Genomic DNA, 16,582 nt, shown 5'->3' with positions numbered 1-16,582 from the left:
CAGGGAGAGATGGAATGCAGGCTCTATGCCTAGGAATGAGAATAGGGTCTGTTTTCTGGCCCAAGGACAGACCTTCTGTGTTTAGGAAGAGGGATCTCCACAATGGTTAAGGGCTTTCTCACACTTGCCACACTGGGCCCCTCTGTGTTTGTGCAATATTCAAAGCATGGGACGTGAACCTGGGCAGATATGAGCAAGTCATGTCTTCTGAGCCTCAGATCACAAAATTCCAGTTAACACTGAATATAACAGCACTTCCCAGACAAGGCCCTATGGCTTCACTGGTGGTCCATAGTTATGACCTACTGCCCAGGGCACTGCCCATGCACACATTTTAAGGACAAGTCTCTTTCACCACATGAAGGTTTTTATTGAACTCAATTTCAGGAGCTCCAAAGCCTGAGAAAAACAAAGGGGGCTGAGGTTTGCACTCAAGAGGCCCAGGCCCCACCCCAGGGCCCCACTCCCCACCCCACCTACCCTCACCCCTCTCTGACTCAATGAGGGTCTCAGTAGCTACCAATCTAAGCTACCCCACTCTAATTAAGTAACGTTCCCCCTCCCTCCCCCCACTCCCACCTAGCACTTTGCCAAGCGAGGCAGCTATCAAGGGGCATACTGCTGCTGAGGCCTGCTCTCTGCTGACCTCTTTCTGGATCTCTCCCAGAGCCTCCTGCAGCCTGTTTGGCCTCCCTCCAACCCCTCTTCATAGCCCATTTCCCATAAGTCTCCAGGGCATGTAACTTCCTCCACCCTGGCCCCCTCTCCTCCTAGAATCGTCAATTCCTTTTTTCTCCTTCAGCTTTTCCACTAGCGTCTCTAAAGATTTCTCTAGTTCCCTGTCCCCTTCTCTTCTGCCCAGCACCTCCCCGCCCCTGACAGGGCCCCAGGTCAGCGCCGGCCAGCTGCATGGGTCCGCTGGTGGCGGATGAGGTCGGAGCTCTGTGAGAAGGCCTTTCCACAGTCATCGCACTTGTAGGGCCGCTCCCCACTGTGGACCCGGTGATGCTGCAGCAGCGTTGAAGAGCGGCAGAAGCCCTTGCCACACACAGCACATCTGTAGGGCCGCTCACCGGTGTGGGAACGCTGGTGCTGAATCAGTGTAGAAGAACGGTTGAAGGTCTTGCCGCAGTCAGGGCAGCTGTAGGTGCGGCCTGGCAGATGGGTGCGGGCATGGATGGCCAGCACAGAGCTCTGGCCAAAGCGCTTGCCACACTCAGGGCACTTGAAGGGCTTCTCGCGGGCATGGCTGCGGGCATGGGGGATAAGTGCCGAACGCTGGGAGAAGCTCTTTCCACAGATGCCACAGCTGAAGGGCCTTTGCCCGGTGTGCACCCTCTGGTGACTACGCAGGGATGAGTTCTGGCTGTAGCACTTGCCGCACTCAGGGCAGCTGTAGGGCCGCTCATGGCTGTGGGTGCGCTGGTGCCGCAGGAGGTAGGAGCTGTCACCGAAGGCCTTGCCACAGTGCGGGCACTTATAGGGCTTCTGACCAGAGTGGGTGCGCTGGTGGCGAAGCAGGTAAGAGCTGTCAGCGAAGGCCTTGCCGCAACGGGGACACTTGTAGGGCCGCTCACCCGTGTGGGTGCGCTGGTGTTTGATGAGGTCAGAGCTCTGGGAGAAGGCCTTGCTACAGACCTCACATTTATAGGGCTTCTCACCCGTATGGATGCGCTGGTGCTGGATCAGGGTGGAGCCTCGCCCAAAGCTCTTCCCGCAGATGCCACAGATGTTAGGTCGAGGGCCCTGCCCACCCCTGGCCCTACCACCCCGTCGGCCTGGACCCCGAAGGGTCCCTGTCAGGCCCAGAGGATTCTGGAGCATCGCAAAATCGGGGGAAGCCAGTAGGGCCCCTGTGGGCATCTCAAAAGGTGGCCCTAGGGGCAGACCCCCTGTGGGCTGCTCCCCAAACCCCTGGGTGAAGGAGTCCAAGGGGTGGACTCCCAAGGGGATGCTCAAGGGATTCTTTTCCTCTGGATTCAGAATCATCTCTGCACCTTCCTGGAATCTGGAACTTTGAGCTTCAAATTCAGGGCTCTGGGTTTTGAACTCAGGATTCTGGGGTTCAAATACAGGGTTTTGGGGTTCATACCCTGGGCTCTTGGATTCATACCTGGAGCTTTGAGATTCATACCCAGGGCTCTTGGGTTCATACCCAGGGCTTTGGGGCTCATACCTAGGGCTCTGGGGTTCAAACTCAGGGCTCTGAGAATCTGATTCAGAGCTTCTGGGTGCAAATTCAGGGCTTGGGGGCACAAACCCAGCGCTGTGGGACTCAAAACCTGGGCTTTCAGGCTCAAACCTGGGGCTTTGGGATTCAAACTCTGGGTTTTGTGGCTCAAACCCAGGGCTCTGGGGTTCAAGCCCAAAAGGTATTTCTTCGACCTCATAGTCCCCAGTGTCTTCTTGCTGAGAAATTCCTTCTTCCTCATTCTCACTCATGTTGCCTGCAGGATTAGAGAATTACAGAAAACCCAGATTGTGTAGGGTCTAGAAGGTCACTGGGTCCCACCATTAGTTGTCACAAACCTCTCTCCTCCTCCGCAGGGTCGCTGGCCCTTGGGCAGGTGCTGAAATTCCCACCTCCCCCACAGCAAACCCCCGCCCCCGCCTCCTCCAAGTCCCAGGTGTCCAAGCCCCCGGCTCTCTTCCCCTCCCACGGACCACAACCCACTCTCCCGCTCCCAGGCACGCTCCTCGGAGGGCGCTCCCTCCCTCACCTTGGAGGGACCCTTGGGGGCTCCCCATTTCGTCAGGACTTTGCACATCCTGGGGCTCGAGGCCCCACGGCGACGCCTCCCTTTCCATCCCCGCTGGCTCCCAGTGCGGCGGCAGCGGCGATGGCAGACGATCCTGCGACCCGGCCTGAGTGCCCTGAGACCCGGGCCTCGCCGCCCGTCCGCTCAGCGCCGCCCAGGAGACCCGGCTGTCCAGCCCCGGCCCCCAAGGCCTGACGTCTTGACCCTGGGCCTCTCCGGCCCGCCGGGCCCCTCCCCTACCCGCGGTCCCGCCCCCACCCACAAGGTCTCGGCTTGCCCTGGGGCCCTCACAACCCCCACGCGTCGTGGCCTCGGAGGTGAGGGGCTTCACGACTCACCCAGCCGCCCCCAGGTACGGCTCCCCGCCCGAGACCCCGCCGTCCGGCCCCCCAGCCCCGGTCTGGGCTACGGCGGTTCGACCCCCCTCCCCTCGCACAGGAAGTGTCCGTCCGCGGCCAGTTTCCCCCGCTGGCTAGCGCCGCGGCCTCTCTAGGAGAGGCTGGAGGTGGAAACTCGTTGGCATTAACCCTGGGCTGGATGGCCCCGGCGCTGAGGTGGGGGGTTACGGGGCGCCCTGGAGCCGGCAGGAGAGGCTGGGGCAGTTTGTGCGCCTAGGTCCTAGGTTTCCGTCCGTCTGGGGGCCTATCTGTCCGTCTCCTGGGCCCAGCGTCCGTCAGTGCCTGCGGCCAAGGGCGAGGCGACAAGCGAGACCAAGGTCAGCGAGAAGGAGCGACGCTTTCCGCCGCCAGCGGGGGCGGTATCTAGCTCCCCGCCCCTCCCCAGCCTCGGGGTCAGCTCCAGCCGGGCCTCGGGAACCTGGACAGACCCCCACCTTGGGCTCATCAGGCTCCGGAGTCTGGGAACCCCCTCCGGTAACTCCACTCCCCAACACCGGCGCGCCCACCGCACTCCTCCTGGCCCCCTCCCCTTGGCTCCTCCTAATCACCCTTCCCCACGCCGGGAGGGCTAGGATCGTTGCCAAGGAAACAGCCCCGCCTCCGGTTTCTAGAGGCACCGCCCCTACCTCCCAGGGAGCTCAGCAATTGGCCGGTGGAGCTCGTGCTCTCACCGTCCCGCCTCCTCCCACAACACCAACTGCTGGGTACTAATTGTCGGCAGGGAACGCCAGGCACCTTTCTGATTGGTTGGAGGGTGCTCAGGTCTGTTCCACCTCCTCTTCCAGCCAGAAGTGCCAGCGGGAGGAGTGGGAGGGTAGTAACCTGGCGTCTTCCCTCGAGCCGGGCCTGGGCTTTCAGAGATTTTCCCGCCCCCATTTACTCTTCACTATGTTTTATCTTTCTGAAGAATGAAAGCAGGGCATCTGGGGACAGACACCCTTCCTTCCCTGGTCCCCTCCATGCTCCCTTTCCCAGCACTTTTTTTCCTTCTTCCTTACAGGTTCCAGGTGCTGAAGGGGCCAGTCTGAGCATCTTCCCGCAGAGGGGAGGCTGCTTTCCTTTCTATTACCCTCCCTCTCCCCGCCACCTTCCCCTAAACCCAAAGCCTGAGTTTAACTCAGTCCCTGGGAGCCTTAGTCTCTAGTACCTGGATTTTCTCACGGAGAGACACGGATCCTATGGGAATTCCTTCCAGATGAAGGTGACAGAGTTCAGGAGGGGAAGTGGACAGAGGGAGAATCATCTGGCCTTTAAGGCAGCTAAAGTCTCCAGCCCTGCCTGACTTGGATAGAGGCTTGTAGAGGAAGGAAACCTGAAAAACACTGCCATTGGTGCAGCTTTGAATCAAGGAAAAAGTGACCCTGGAAAGACAAAGGATCCAATTCTTGTCTCTTTTCTAACCTTGCTGCTGAAATTAGTTTGGTAAAGTTCTTGACAATTCATAAGCCAGGTTCTCCTGTGTGAGTGATGCAAGAGCCATGGATTGTTTTGTTGCCTTCCCAGCCAAACGAAGGGAAGAAACTGGCTAGGAGGAAAGATATTATCTTCCAGTCTCTTTTGAAGGGAAGAAACTGGCTAGGAGGAAAGATGTTATCTTCCATTCTCCTGAAAAGAGACGAGAACAAGAATTTGGAGAATTCCAAGTGGTAAAAAGCTGGCGATAAGCAATCTCATTAGAACTTACAAATGGAATCACAGACAGATATCTTCCTATAAATTAAGTGGGGGTACCTTTCTGCCCTCCAGAGGAACAGCTTCCAGCTGCATGCCTCTCTCCCATCCCAATGTCTGTCTGTCCTAAAATTTTTGCTAAGAATGGCTCACACGGTCCAGCATTAAAGGGCCCAAACAGGCGGAGCACCCTACAAGTGCACTGATTACAGGAAGACCTGGACCCGGGGCACCCCCTGGTAATCCCCAAAGCACTCACACAAGTGAGTGACAGAAATCTCCTGCTTGAGAATTTTCTCTGGCCTCCAACCTGCTTACCTACCAGAAAATTCAGAGAGCAGCCATCCCCCGCAAAGTATGTGGCAAGGCCTCCAACCACAGCTGTGACATGGTCCACTGCCCACACTCAGCATAGCATAGACCACAAGCGCCACATGTAGCAGAAGTTCGGCCAAGGCTTCAAATTGCTTTGGCACCAGCATTTCTACACAGAAATTCAGCCTCACTAGTGCCTAGTGTAAAAAGAGTGGCCAACTTCCAGGCAGTGTCCTCCAGCACCAGTCCTGTCTATGCAATGGCAGCCAGCTTCTGCCTGCCACCTGCCTGCCGTGAGAGGCTCTAAGCACAGGGAAGCCTCTGATTAGGGTTCCAACTTGGCCCAACACCAACTAATCCAAGGCAGGAATTCACTGACCTTGTTATACCACTGTGTCCTGGAGAGGAGGAGCTCTGTGTGTGTTTCTGAGTTGGGCAGCCACTTTGCCCACAGCATCATCCCCTGGTGTGCAGCAGCACTGGGACAGAGTTGTTCAGCATGCAGCCAAGGTCCAGCTAACTTGGCCCACACTGTAGGCCCACACCCAAGATAGTCTTCATAAAGGTTATCAGCGTGAGAGGGCCTCCTGCATGAATTGCTCCCTCCCTGCGTGCAAAGGACCAGTCCTCTAAGAGGCTTTTGATCAGATGCTACAAGAGATGCCCCAGTATATTCCAGAAGATTTGAAGTACCCAGGAAGAGATCAGACATGGTACAGGCCCCTTTGGGAAGAACAAAGGAAATGGGACTCTGCATATGGTTAGGTCATGCCCTGGTCTGACACATTTGGAACAGGCCCTGAGACCAACCCCTACTCTTACAAAGCTGAGAGCAGCTAGAAAATAATGTTTTGTTCAGACCAGTGGTTCTCAAACTTTAGCAAGTGTAAGATTCCATCCCTGGAGATTCTGATTCAATGGGCCAGAGACAGAGCCCAGGGAGCTAGCTATATTGTAAAGAGATCCTGCATGTGATTCTGTGGTAGAAAAGCCTTACTTTGAAAAACACAAGCCTAGAGCAGGTTTTAGCTTCTTTGGACCATAAACATCTTTGCACATCCTGTTCCTAGAAAGATACATGTCAATATTCCAAAAAATTTTAGGGGTCTTTGGAGTCGAATCAATACTTACCCTTATTTTACATGGCTTGGACAAGCTAAGGATGGGCCATGTGGTGATGGCCTTGACATCTCACTCTGGCCATGTGGATGGGGCTCATTCTGTCTGGTGCAGACAAGCATTCCTCCTGGCACACCAATGAAGCCCTAGGAAATCCTTTTCTTGGCTTAAATGGCTTCAAGGTCTGAGCCTCAAAGACTTGTGGTAGCAGAGAGAAAAGGGAGCCCTACCTTGGGTTGAAGTATCTGTGCCAAGAAACGAGGAGCTAAGAATGGAGTGAGACTGAGGCTTAAGCATTTCATGACACTCAAAAATTAAATGGCGGAGAGCTGGGTCACAAGGGCAGAAAGCAGAGGAATTGGGTGGGCCCTAGGGAAGCCTTGCACACTTCAAAGCACTCAGAGAGAGCAATAATTATGGCACCTTTAATTGGCAAGCTGAGGGCAGGGTCCAGATCTGGCTTTGAGGCTGAGCTGAGAACTGGTGTTGCAAGCTGGGCTTTCCCCAGGTAACACTGAGGGTTAGGGGAGGGGACTGTTGTGCACTGGCTTCTCTAGGGATTTAAAAGCTGGTACAAAGGTAGCTCGGACTACCATGGTGCCTCTTCTCATCCCACATCCCCCTTGTGACAAGGTGGCAGATGAGCCAATCCTTCCAGTAAAGTTTAGGGTCAGATTTTAAGATTAAGTTGGAATCAAGTCAGTTCATTACCTGAACAGTGTCTTTTCCCCAAATTTTCTAGCTCTTCCTTTAGAAGTTTCTCAGGTTGACAAATCTGGTTTCCTACTCTCTAAGGTAGGCCAGACACAGGGCTGAGTTGGGTGAATAAGGCAAGTGGGAACAGGCCAGCAGAAGTCATAAGGCCCTGCTACTACTCCTTGAGGTGAAGGGTCATCCTGACCAGACGCAGGAAAGGGTTGACCCATGGCTGGTGCTTCCATCACCTGGACGAAGCTGGGCTCTGACCACAGAGGATTCAGTGGTAGATGGATAATGGAGTCACAGGTGATAGGGGAGAGATTCTGCGCAGAGCTTGCAAATATAGGTAAGTGCAGTTCACTCTGGCTAATACCCCCAGACGTTCCTGGCCTGGTCCCCCTTAGTTCACGATGGCAGGTACCTAAAGAGAGTAAAGGTGCAAGCTTTGCTTTTGTTTGCCTTGGAACTCTCATTTTAGGCTGGTTTCTCCCTTAACTTGGTCTACTAGGTGGCTCCTTTGTCACTTATCTTGTACCTGGGCTTCACTAACACTGTGCTGCTCTCTCCCTGGCCCAGGTCAGTACCTTGGTGCCATCACAGGGATTGGGCACATGCCTCCAGAACCTTGGTTGAGACACTGGCAAGGAACTCAGGAGTGGTGTGGTAAAGACAGCAGTAAACCAAGAACCCTGGAATCTTAGTATGTGTGACCTTGGACAGGTTGCTTAGCCTTTCCCAGTCTGCAGTTCCCCAACTACAAAAGGATGGAAAAGCTAAGATCTCTTCCAGTTCAAAAAGGTGATGAGGCCCTCCTGGCTGGGTCTAGAGTGGCTAAGGCCTGAGCCATAGGGCTTTTCCAGGGAGGCTCAAGGAGACTGGAGACTGGAGAGCTCTCCGGGCCTTCCCCTTCAAAAATAGGAACAGCCAGTCAGCTGAGAGTGCTGCTGTGCTATGGCAGAAATACCACTGGTTTGGGCCAAAAGATTCAGTCCTGACTGCCTCTTCCTGACTGGGCTGTCCTCCCCAAGCAAGATGCTTCCTTCCTCAGGCAGTTATGAGGATGAAATGAGGTGACAGACAAGACGGTACTCCATAAACCATAAAATGCAATACAAGCGAAGATCTAAAATAAAACCTGCTTTTACTTCTCTCCTGCCATCCTTCCACATATATGCTCTCTACCTGAAGCCGATTCAGGAAGACTTGAATGCTGTAGACCAGTCTGCAAACTCAAATGACTACAGGAGCCCAACAGGTCATGTAAATGAATGGAAAAGTCCAGATGGAGAGGGCCTGCTTTGCAGAGACACGGACAAGCTGTGATGAGTGCCAGCTGACGTGGATCAGAAGCTGATAAGGAGCGGCGGGCCTGCTGAGCTGGGAAGCAGGGGCTCCTGCTCCGTCCAAAGGGGTCAGCTGCCCCTCAGCTCCCACCAACTGTGGTTTCATGGTAGCGCAGGTTGAGTTGCCAAATCTTTGGATTTTTCAAGAGAGGCCAGAAACCGGGATTTTTGTGTGAAATATCCCAACTTTTAAATTTTAACCAATAATTCGTAACATTTTAAAATGCTAGCTGGGTCGAAAAAATTAAAAGGTCTGCTGCAGGCCAGATTCAGTACCTGGCCACCAGTTTTCAACTTTTACAGTACAGACAATGGGTAAAACAAAGTTCTCCTCTACCTCAATCCTCTTAACACATCGAGCCTGAGAAACAGCCTTTTCTGAGAAACGTCCCCACAGTGGAGGTCTAGGGGTTCCTACCTCAGCCCTAACTCAGTAAAGGGGGCTTCTAGAGTCTGGGACAGTAGGGAGCAAGGTGTCAGCAGATCAAGCTGGTGAGGGCCTAAGATGAGATGGTTCTCATCCCCCAGGTCCAGCTCTTGCCAGAAATTCTGTGACCTCCCTGGAGCCACCACAGAGGTTCAGACCCCTGAGCCCAGTTTGGGCCTCAGGCAATGTCTAAATCTTCACCCTTTGCCTTGTCACCTTTGAGGCCATCACCCACACTCCTGGAATATCTCTGGATAGTGCTGGAAGCCCACAGGTGGGTCTAGGTCCCCTGGGCCAGGGGCTAGGGGCACAGGCAACCCACTGGCCCCCCGGCCCCTGCGCCCCCCAGCACCAGGCCTGTGGACCCACTGGTGCTTGGCCATGGCTGACTTCTGGCCAAAGCACCTGCCACACTGAGGACAGGGGTAGGGGCGTTCGCCACTGTGGGTACGCCGATGGGCTGCCATTTCGGAGCTCTGTCGGAAGCAGCGTCCACAGTCTGGGCACGGGTAGGGCTTCTCACCCGTATGGGTGCGGAGATGGCGCCGAAGGTCTGAGGCATGGGCAAAGGCGCGGCCACAATCCAGGCAGGGGAAAGGGGTCTCGCCACTGTGGACTCGCTGGTGCTGGTAGAGGGCAGAGCTCTGGCTGAAGCAGCGGCCACAGTCGGCACAGCGGTAGGGCTTCTCGCCCGTGTGGACCCGTAGGTGGGTGATGAGGGCAGAGCGCTGGGTGAAAGCCCGGCCGCAGTCCGGACAGAGGTGGGGCCGCTCCCCACGGTGGATCGCCCGGTGCTTGCTCAGAGAAGAGGCCTGGCTAAAGCCCTTGCCACAGTCAGGGCAGCAGAAGGGCTTCTCACCCGTGTGGGTATACAGATGCTCCACTAGGGTGGAGCGCCAGGCAAAACTCTTCTCGCACATGTAGCAGCCATGACGCTGGTCTGCCCTTGGGACAGGGGGGTGGGCACAGAGTGGGGGGCGACCTCGGCGAGGTGCCCGGGATGGCTGCTCTATACCACTGGGGAGCCCAGCAGAAGTTGTTTTGACAGCCTTCAGCCCAGGAGGCCGAGCATCCACAGAAAGGATCTCCTCCAGTGCCTCAGTCTCTTCTCTTTGTCCTTTCTCTCCCCTGTTTCTGGAATCTGCTGGGAGATAATGGGAGAGCTCAGACCCTGCCTTACCCTGGTCCTTGAATCCCACACCCCATATGGTGACAGAGAAGCCTCTTAGATGCAGCCACCTTCTGGACGCACAGCTGACTCTGGGACTCAGCTCAGTACAGGAAGGAAGCTAGGAGTGACACCTTTTCCTCAGCTGCAAAGGACAGAAAGAAAAGCTGCAGAGACAGAGAAAGAGGGAATAGAGGAACAATAATATCTACCTCAGGGCTGGGGAAATGGGGGGGCGCGACATTTCAGCTGGATCATGGAGGATGAGTGAGTGCAGAAGGATGCTGTAGGTAACAGGAACAGCACAAAGAGAGGCATGAATGTGGCTGGCACTGACAAGTTCAGAGGGGCAGGGCAACAGTTTGACAACATGAACAAGAGGAAAAAACAACGGGAGCCAAAGAAAGACGGCTGCTATAAAAATATAACAAAAACAAAGTAGACTAAAACAGAGGAGGTGGCAGAGGAGCTGGAATGTAGGAAAACAGCAAGAAGGATGATGTGGAGCTCAGCAGAGCTTAGTGACCAACTAGATGTGAGGGGCTCAAACTCGCAGGAGCAGGGAGTGGAGAGGCAAGCGTGCCAGGGTGCTACACCCATGCCGGGCCTGGGTCACACTCACAACCCCTTTCTAGGCTGAATCCAGAAGCTAGGTAGGGACCAGGCATTATAACCTTGGCTGGGAAAGCAACTCGGGGAAGAAACTGATGAGCAGGTAAAGAGTTGGCAGAGGGTAGCGGGATGGGTCGGGCCCAGAGAAAGTCCCCATGACAAAGAGTACTCATTACTTCACCTGTGTCTGCTTTTGCCAGACACTCTCCCACCGGATCCTGGGCATCCTGAGACCACAGTTCAGCCTCTTCCTCCACCCAGGAGATGAGGGCTGGCTTGGTGCCTCTGAATCCTGCGGGAGAAAAATGCAAATCCCACGGTGCCGGGAGGCCACCCCACGCGGTCCCGACTTCCCGGACCTAAGGCCTCCCACTCCACGTGCCGGGGAGGTGGGCCCCGGCGAGCAGGTAGGGCCTCACCGAGCGCGCCCAGGTGGCCGTAGGTCTCCCGCATCACGTCCCGGTACAGGGCCCTCTGCGCGGGCCGCAGACACCCCCACTCCTCCGGGGAGAAGTACACGGCCACGTCCGCGAAGCTCACGGGCCCGGCCTCCCTCCCCTCGCGCTCGGGCCCGGGTGGTTCCCGTGCGGGGAGCGGGACCAGAGGAGGCGCCATGGGCCATGCCAGCCCCGGCGACAGGCCAGCGCGGCCCCTAGCGGAGCCTCCCGCGCTCGAGAACGCCGGGAGAGCGGGCACCGGCCCCTCGGGCCCCCGAGGGACGCTACAAACGGAGAGGTGGTGGCTGAGGCACACGGAATCAGAACTGAAGACGCCTTCCTCAGAAATGGCGGCCACGCGGCCTCAGGAACTTTGCTCCTACGCAACCGTGCCCAGATGACGCCGCCGGCGTCTCCCTGAGGCTTTGTCTTCGAGCCCTCAGCCAAAATGGCCGCGCCGGCCCCAACTGCGGGAGAGGCTGGCGGCCCCGCAGCCGCGGCGGAGCGGCCGCACTGCCCCGCGCATCCGCCGGCCGGGCGGCGCAGCCTCAGCCCCGCCCAGATTGGAGGAAGGACCGGGCGCGGCCGGAGGTCAGCCCCGGCCACCGCAGTACCAGCCCTGACCAGGCCCGCTCCGCCTTTGTGAATTCAGCCGTTATCTTTCGTCGCCGGACCGTTTATAATTGGGCTTCCGCCTAGCACTGGGTGACAGCAGCCTTTCCCAAATGTTGAGGGGAAAAGTAGTGGGTAAAAGAGAAACTAGATTGGAAGCTTGTTCGAGACTGAAATTCTGGGAGTTTCTATTTCAGTGTATCGTGGGGCAGCTAGGGGAGAGTAGGGTAAGGTCTAAGAAAGGTCAGAAGGACCCTCTTTCTGCAAGCTTACCCTCCCCCACATGCCCTGCAGGATGCCTCCCTACAACACCTATTATCCACGGGCTCAAGCCTGGCTCCAAAGCTTCTGATCACACAGCCACCTGCAGCCTTGCCCCTGCCTGGATGTCCCACAAGCACTTCAGATCCCGCAGGGCTCAAACTGAACTCATCCCTTTCTTCCCCCAACCTGCCCTTCCTGGGGTCTTTATCTCAGCAAATGGTGATACCGACCCTGATATCAGTTACCCTACATCAAACCCAGCATATATGGGGTTAAACGAAAACACTCTTCCCCTGCTCACCCCCTGGCTTCCTGCCTCCAGAATCCACTGTCCTCCATGGAGACAGCCACAGCCAAGGACAAGCACCTTGATTCGCTATCTCCTCCCAGCAAGGAAATACAGGCTGGTGGGAAAGCTCCGACCAGCAAGGCCATATGCTCCCCCTCCCCTCCCTAAAACCCCAAATAAAAACCCTTCCTTTTAGCTTTTCGGGGAGTTTGAGATTTCAGCATTAGCGGTCCTCTCTCCTTGCCCAGCGCTGTGCAATAATAAAATTCTTACTTTCTTCCACTACCCCCGGTGTCCGAGATTGGCTTGCTGTGCAATGGGTGAGCGGACTCACTTCAGGTTCTATATCAATGGCACTTAATCTCCCCATCGTTTCCACCTCCAAACCTCCCTCCTTCTCACACATTTATGGACTCCCTACTCTGAGCCGCCACAAGCCTTCGCAAATACCCTGCCCTCAGAAGACTTGATATTTTTCCTTTGGCCAGCTAAATCAGTCACAGCATTTCACACACTTCATGGAAATGAACTAGTCTGGAGTCTAGTCTGGAGCTTTTCTGTTTGTCCCCTTCCAAAGGCCTTCTTGAGGCTTCTGCCTGACACCTTGTATCTGGCGGATGCTTCTCCCTACAGGCAGGGAAGCTGGGCAAGTAAAGAGTTGATCACAGCAGAAGCAGGGAAGGAGAAGACAAAAAGTCTGGAAAGGGTAAGGATGCAGTTGCCCAGGGACTCAACGCCAGTGCTAGCTCTCCCAGTCTCACAGACCCTTGAAGCACACAAGAGAAAACAGAAAATTTCCATTAAGAGTAATGGCATTTTGTCACCGGTCAGCACCCAGCCCTCATAGTGGTACCTGTCATGCACAGGCATGGAAGAGGTTTGGGTAATGCTGGAAATTCACAGGGGGACCGGACCCTCCTGGGGAATAACCTGGGGCAGAGTTCACACCCCTGGGTTGGACTGAGGCCCATGGAACCCTGGTGAGCCTCTGGCTGAAGCACCTCCCACAGTGGGGACAGGAGTAGGATGGCTTGTCTGTGTGAGTCAGCAGGTTGCACAAGAGGTGCTCGCTGTGGTGGAAGCAGATGCTGCACTAGCTGCAGGCAAAGGTTTCCTCTCCAGGGCACAATGGGCCAGGTTAAAGGTAATGGTAAAGCGCGCATGCACTCAGGGCAGGGATGAGGGTGCTGCGTGAGCGCCAGGTGTTGAGGCCAGGCATAGACTGGGGGCTTGGGAAAGGCCTAGCTACAGGCAGCCCTGGCCGCAGGCTCAGAGACCAGGTCAGTGTCTCTGCACTCATGACAACTCCCCAATAGACTCTTTCTGCTGGCATCTTCCAAATGTGTCATTTTTCTCAGTGGCTGTTGGGAAACATGGCAGATTCAAAACTCACCTTTCGTCTTGTTAACTTTCCAAGGTGTACTCATACTGAGGTAAGAGAATCAACCCTCACAACAGCAGAAGCATTCAGATGGGTAACTAGGCCCTGGAAGCCTCTCCCTGGCCACCCACCCCGGCCTATGTCGGCCAATTGAGGAGTTCACAAGTCAGGGACATTCCCAGCCAACTCAGAACCAACCAGAATAGATACCCTCAACCAGAGGAGCAGCTGTTGCAGAGCCCAGAGACCTGGAGACAGAAAGGTAAACTGCCTCCATCCTAAATTTTAATTCACATACTGACACTGACCTAGAATATGGATGATTCATACTGTGCGACCTCATCATGGAACCACTGAATGCCTCAGAGTCAACTAAGTGAGAAAGAGAAGGTCAAGACTCCAGTCTTCAGTGGGTGACTAATTCAGGTCAGCAAAAATTAGTAACATCAGCAGTAAGGAACATGTAGATGGTGCTTCTTACTCAACAAAATATTTTCCCTTCTAGCTGGAACTGGGACATTGCCCCCGTTTCTCACCTTTCTGTCCTCTCTGGCTTCCACTTTCCTAGGAATCCTGAGCATCTGCACCCCACAGCTGGGTCTCCTGCTCCAGCCAGGAGATGAGGGCTGGTATGGGGTCTGGGAATTCTGGAGAAGAACCCTAATCACTCAAGAAACATTTCTTAAGACTACCTATGCCTTCGCTTAATGAAAACGTATTGGGCACCTTTTATGCGCCAAGCACTGTTGTAGATGTTCCAGGTGTTGGAAACATTGGTGACCGGAGATAAGGTTCCTTAACACTAATCTGTAAATTTACATTAAGGGAGAGAGATACCAGGTATGAGCTCTGCTGGCACAGGTATGGAGACCTTCGGTTAGCCCGTGCCCAGGGCTATAGAGATAGACACAGAGCAGCAGCTCTGAGAAGACTTCCAGCATGCGGCAGAAGAGCTCCAGGAGGAATTTCTTGGAGGTGGCATTTGAGAAGGGAATTGAAGGATGTGAGATTGGAGCCATAGCATATACAGAGAATAATAAGAGCAAAGGCTCAAAGGCTCATTAAGGGGGAGGCATATCCAAAAAACAAAGATTCTATTTAGCTGGAGCTAAATGGGATCGCTCGCCTGCAGGAAGAGATCTCGTCTGAACCCGAGGAGGAGGAGGTTAGTTGTGCCACGGGCCTTCCTGTTGTGATCCAGGTTCTGAACTTCTTGTAGGAAGTCCTGGGGAGCCACTAGAGGAGTCTGGCCGGGGAGGCTAAGTTATGAATTTCAGTTAGGCTGATCTGGTGGAGATCACGGTAAACGGAGTCATCTTAGGGCCGGAGTCGGGGCGAGTCCGGCCTGCTCCTGTTAATCCCACCTGCCTCTTTCCGTTTTCAGAGATCCGGGACGGCCGGACCTCACCGAGCGCGCCCAGGTGGCCGTAGGTCTCCCGCATCACGTCCTGGTACAGGGCCCTCTGCACGAGCCGCAGACACCCCCACTCCTCTGGGGAGAAGTACACGGCCACGTCCGCGAAGCTCACGACCCTCAGCTTTTTCTCTCCTGCTCTAACCCAACCTTCGCGGGCACATCCGCAAGGATCCGGGAGCAGGGCTGGGAGCGGAGTCACCCCCGCCATGCCCGCTCATGGGACGAACGCTGAGGATTCGACCTCCAGAAAGGCGGGTTCCCCCAGGTCTGGGGGACCGGAAGTAACTTCGGCAAGGGCCACTCTAGGATGCGGGAAACAGCTGGTTACGCGATTGCCGTGCTCCGAGGGCCGAAAAAATAAAGGCACCCTCAGAAAAGATGGTGGGTGGGCACGCTAGCTTCCTTCCATTTTAGAGAAAGGCATTTAACACCTGAATGTCTGTCTGTGTTGATGACCTCGTTTATTCCCCCTCGGGTTGTCTTTTGCTGTTCCGCAAGCTGCGTTCCGGGCACCTCTTGCCCATAGTTAAGATGGCCGCAGCGTCCGCGCTCAGGTTGGGCCGTGAAAGGTGAGGCTCGGGTGCGTGAGCGCGGGGGGCGGCGAAGGGACGGGGGAGGGGAAACAGGCCCCGGATTTAGGGGCCCCCCGGCCTAACGTCCCCATCCCAGTCCCCGCTAGAAGGCCTGCTCAGTGACCCGGGCTTAAAAAACATTTTTTTGGCCAACTAGTTCGTTTCTCAAAAATTTTTTTCATTTACAAGGTACAAAATAATATTCAATTAAGTCTGCTTCCACCCTATTTCTCCTTTAACAGTTTCTTAAATATCCCTCCAGAGATTGTCTACGTACCTATCTATGGTTTTTCCACACGTTTATTCGCTCTTCTACTGAGGACACTGGGCCGAATGCCTCTCAGTGCCTTAGAGTTCCGTTGTTACCCGAGGTCAGACAGCCCGTTAGTGACTCCTGGTCCTAAAATCCTAAATGCGAGCCTCTCCCACCGTCTCGCGCTGCCTCCTCCAGGCCATTTCCAGAAAAGCAACGCGAACACTTCAAATTTACTGACTCCCGCTGACCTTGTGAAAACGAACTGGATTCTCAATTTATTGTTATTGTTGTATAAAAATTAGATAAGACAGGACTCATTTTAATGCACTATTTAAATGTACTTCTCAATTCCAAGCTCTCCGAACACAACAGTGGCCCACTATGCAAGAGCTGCCTTTGCTTCTGTGATATGACTAAGACATTAATATTAGCTTACCTTGATCAATCACTTACTATGTGCCAGACTCTAAGTAATTTGGCTTGTTAACTCATTTAACCCTCACAACACTTCAGATAGGTACTCTTCTGGATCCAGAAGCAGACACAGAGGGATGACCTTGCCCCAGGCCACACAGCTAGTAAGTGGTGAAGCCAGGATTCATACCCAGGCAGTCTTTCTCCACAACTCTAATGCAGTAATGCCTCAAATTATTGAAGGCACAATCTCAGCAACCAGAAAGAGGTGGGATTTTAGGCCAGGTTACCAAGATGCAGTTGACATGTGGGGTAGTGCCAGAAGCAGGGACCTAGGAGGTCAGAAGAGCTGCTTCTGGTCATATACACAATTCCACACTGTCATATAAATGTAAAGAGAAAAAATGACAGGCTGTGATAAGTATTGAA

At 54.7% G+C, this 16,582-nt stretch overlaps 2 protein-coding genes across 3 annotated transcripts; both read right to left on the bottom strand.

Moving 5' to 3' along the window:
- Positions 1–349: 349 nt before the first annotated feature.
- Positions 350–3,739, bottom strand: ZNF768 (zinc finger protein 768). 2 transcript variants are annotated; one of them, XM_005598774.4, is made up of 3 exons: positions 3,592–3,727; positions 2,721–3,439; positions 350–2,447 (listed from the first exon to the last, which is right to left on the bottom strand). In XM_005598774.4, exons 2-3 carry the CDS (start codon positions 2,806–2,808, stop codon positions 892–894), a joined length of 1,644 nt encoding a protein of 547 aa, XP_005598831.2. In that variant the 5' UTR covers positions 2,809–3,439; positions 3,592–3,727; the 3' UTR covers positions 350–891. The 2 variants fall into 2 exon arrangements, with proteins under 2 accessions (XP_005598831.2, XP_023471759.2); XM_023615991.2 differs by lacking the exon at positions 2,721–3,439 and having other exon boundaries at positions 3,592–3,739.
- A 4,346-nt stretch (positions 3,740–8,085) lies between these two features.
- LOC102149734 (zinc finger protein 764) lies at positions 8,086–15,141 on the bottom strand. Its single transcript, XM_070231928.1, has 3 exons — positions 10,931–15,141; positions 10,693–10,803; positions 8,086–9,872 (listed from the first exon to the last, which is right to left on the bottom strand). Exons 1-3 carry the CDS (start codon positions 11,124–11,126, stop codon positions 8,959–8,961), a joined length of 1,221 nt encoding a protein of 406 aa, XP_070088029.1. The 5' UTR covers positions 11,127–15,141; the 3' UTR covers positions 8,086–8,958.
- Positions 15,142–16,582: the final 1,441 nt, after the last annotated feature.

The sequence above is a fragment of the Equus caballus genome, chromosome 13 (assembly GCF_041296265.1).
Source record: "Equus caballus isolate H_3958 breed thoroughbred chromosome 13, TB-T2T, whole genome shotgun sequence".
Taxonomy (NCBI): Eukaryota; Metazoa; Chordata; class Mammalia; order Perissodactyla; family Equidae; genus Equus; species Equus caballus.
Note: the sequence above shows the minus strand (reverse complement) of the source record. Positions and strands in the feature narration are given on the sequence as shown.

Bases quoted from the DNA above. Each gene is read 5' to 3' on its own strand.
- ZNF768 (XM_005598774.4), bottom strand. From the start codon at position 2,808: ATGGAAAGGGAGGCGTCGCCGTGGGGCCTCGAGCCCCAGGATGTGCAA. The intron at 2,448-2,720 runs GTGAGGGAGGGA...CTAATCCTGCAG, and splicing joins CCCCCAAGGGTCCCTCCAAG to GCAACATGAGTGAGAATGAG.
- LOC102149734 (XM_070231928.1), bottom strand. From the start codon at position 11,126: ATGGCGCCTCCTCTGGTCCCGCTCCCCGCACGGGAACCACCCGGGCCC. The intron at 10,804-10,930 runs GTGAGGCCCTAC...TTTCTCCCGCAG, and splicing joins CGGCCACCTGGGCGCGCTCG to GATTCAGAGGCACCAAGCCA. The intron at 9,873-10,692 runs GTGAAGTAATGA...ATCTCCCAGCAG, and splicing joins TCTGGCAAAAGCAGACACAG to ATTCCAGAAACAGGGGAGAG.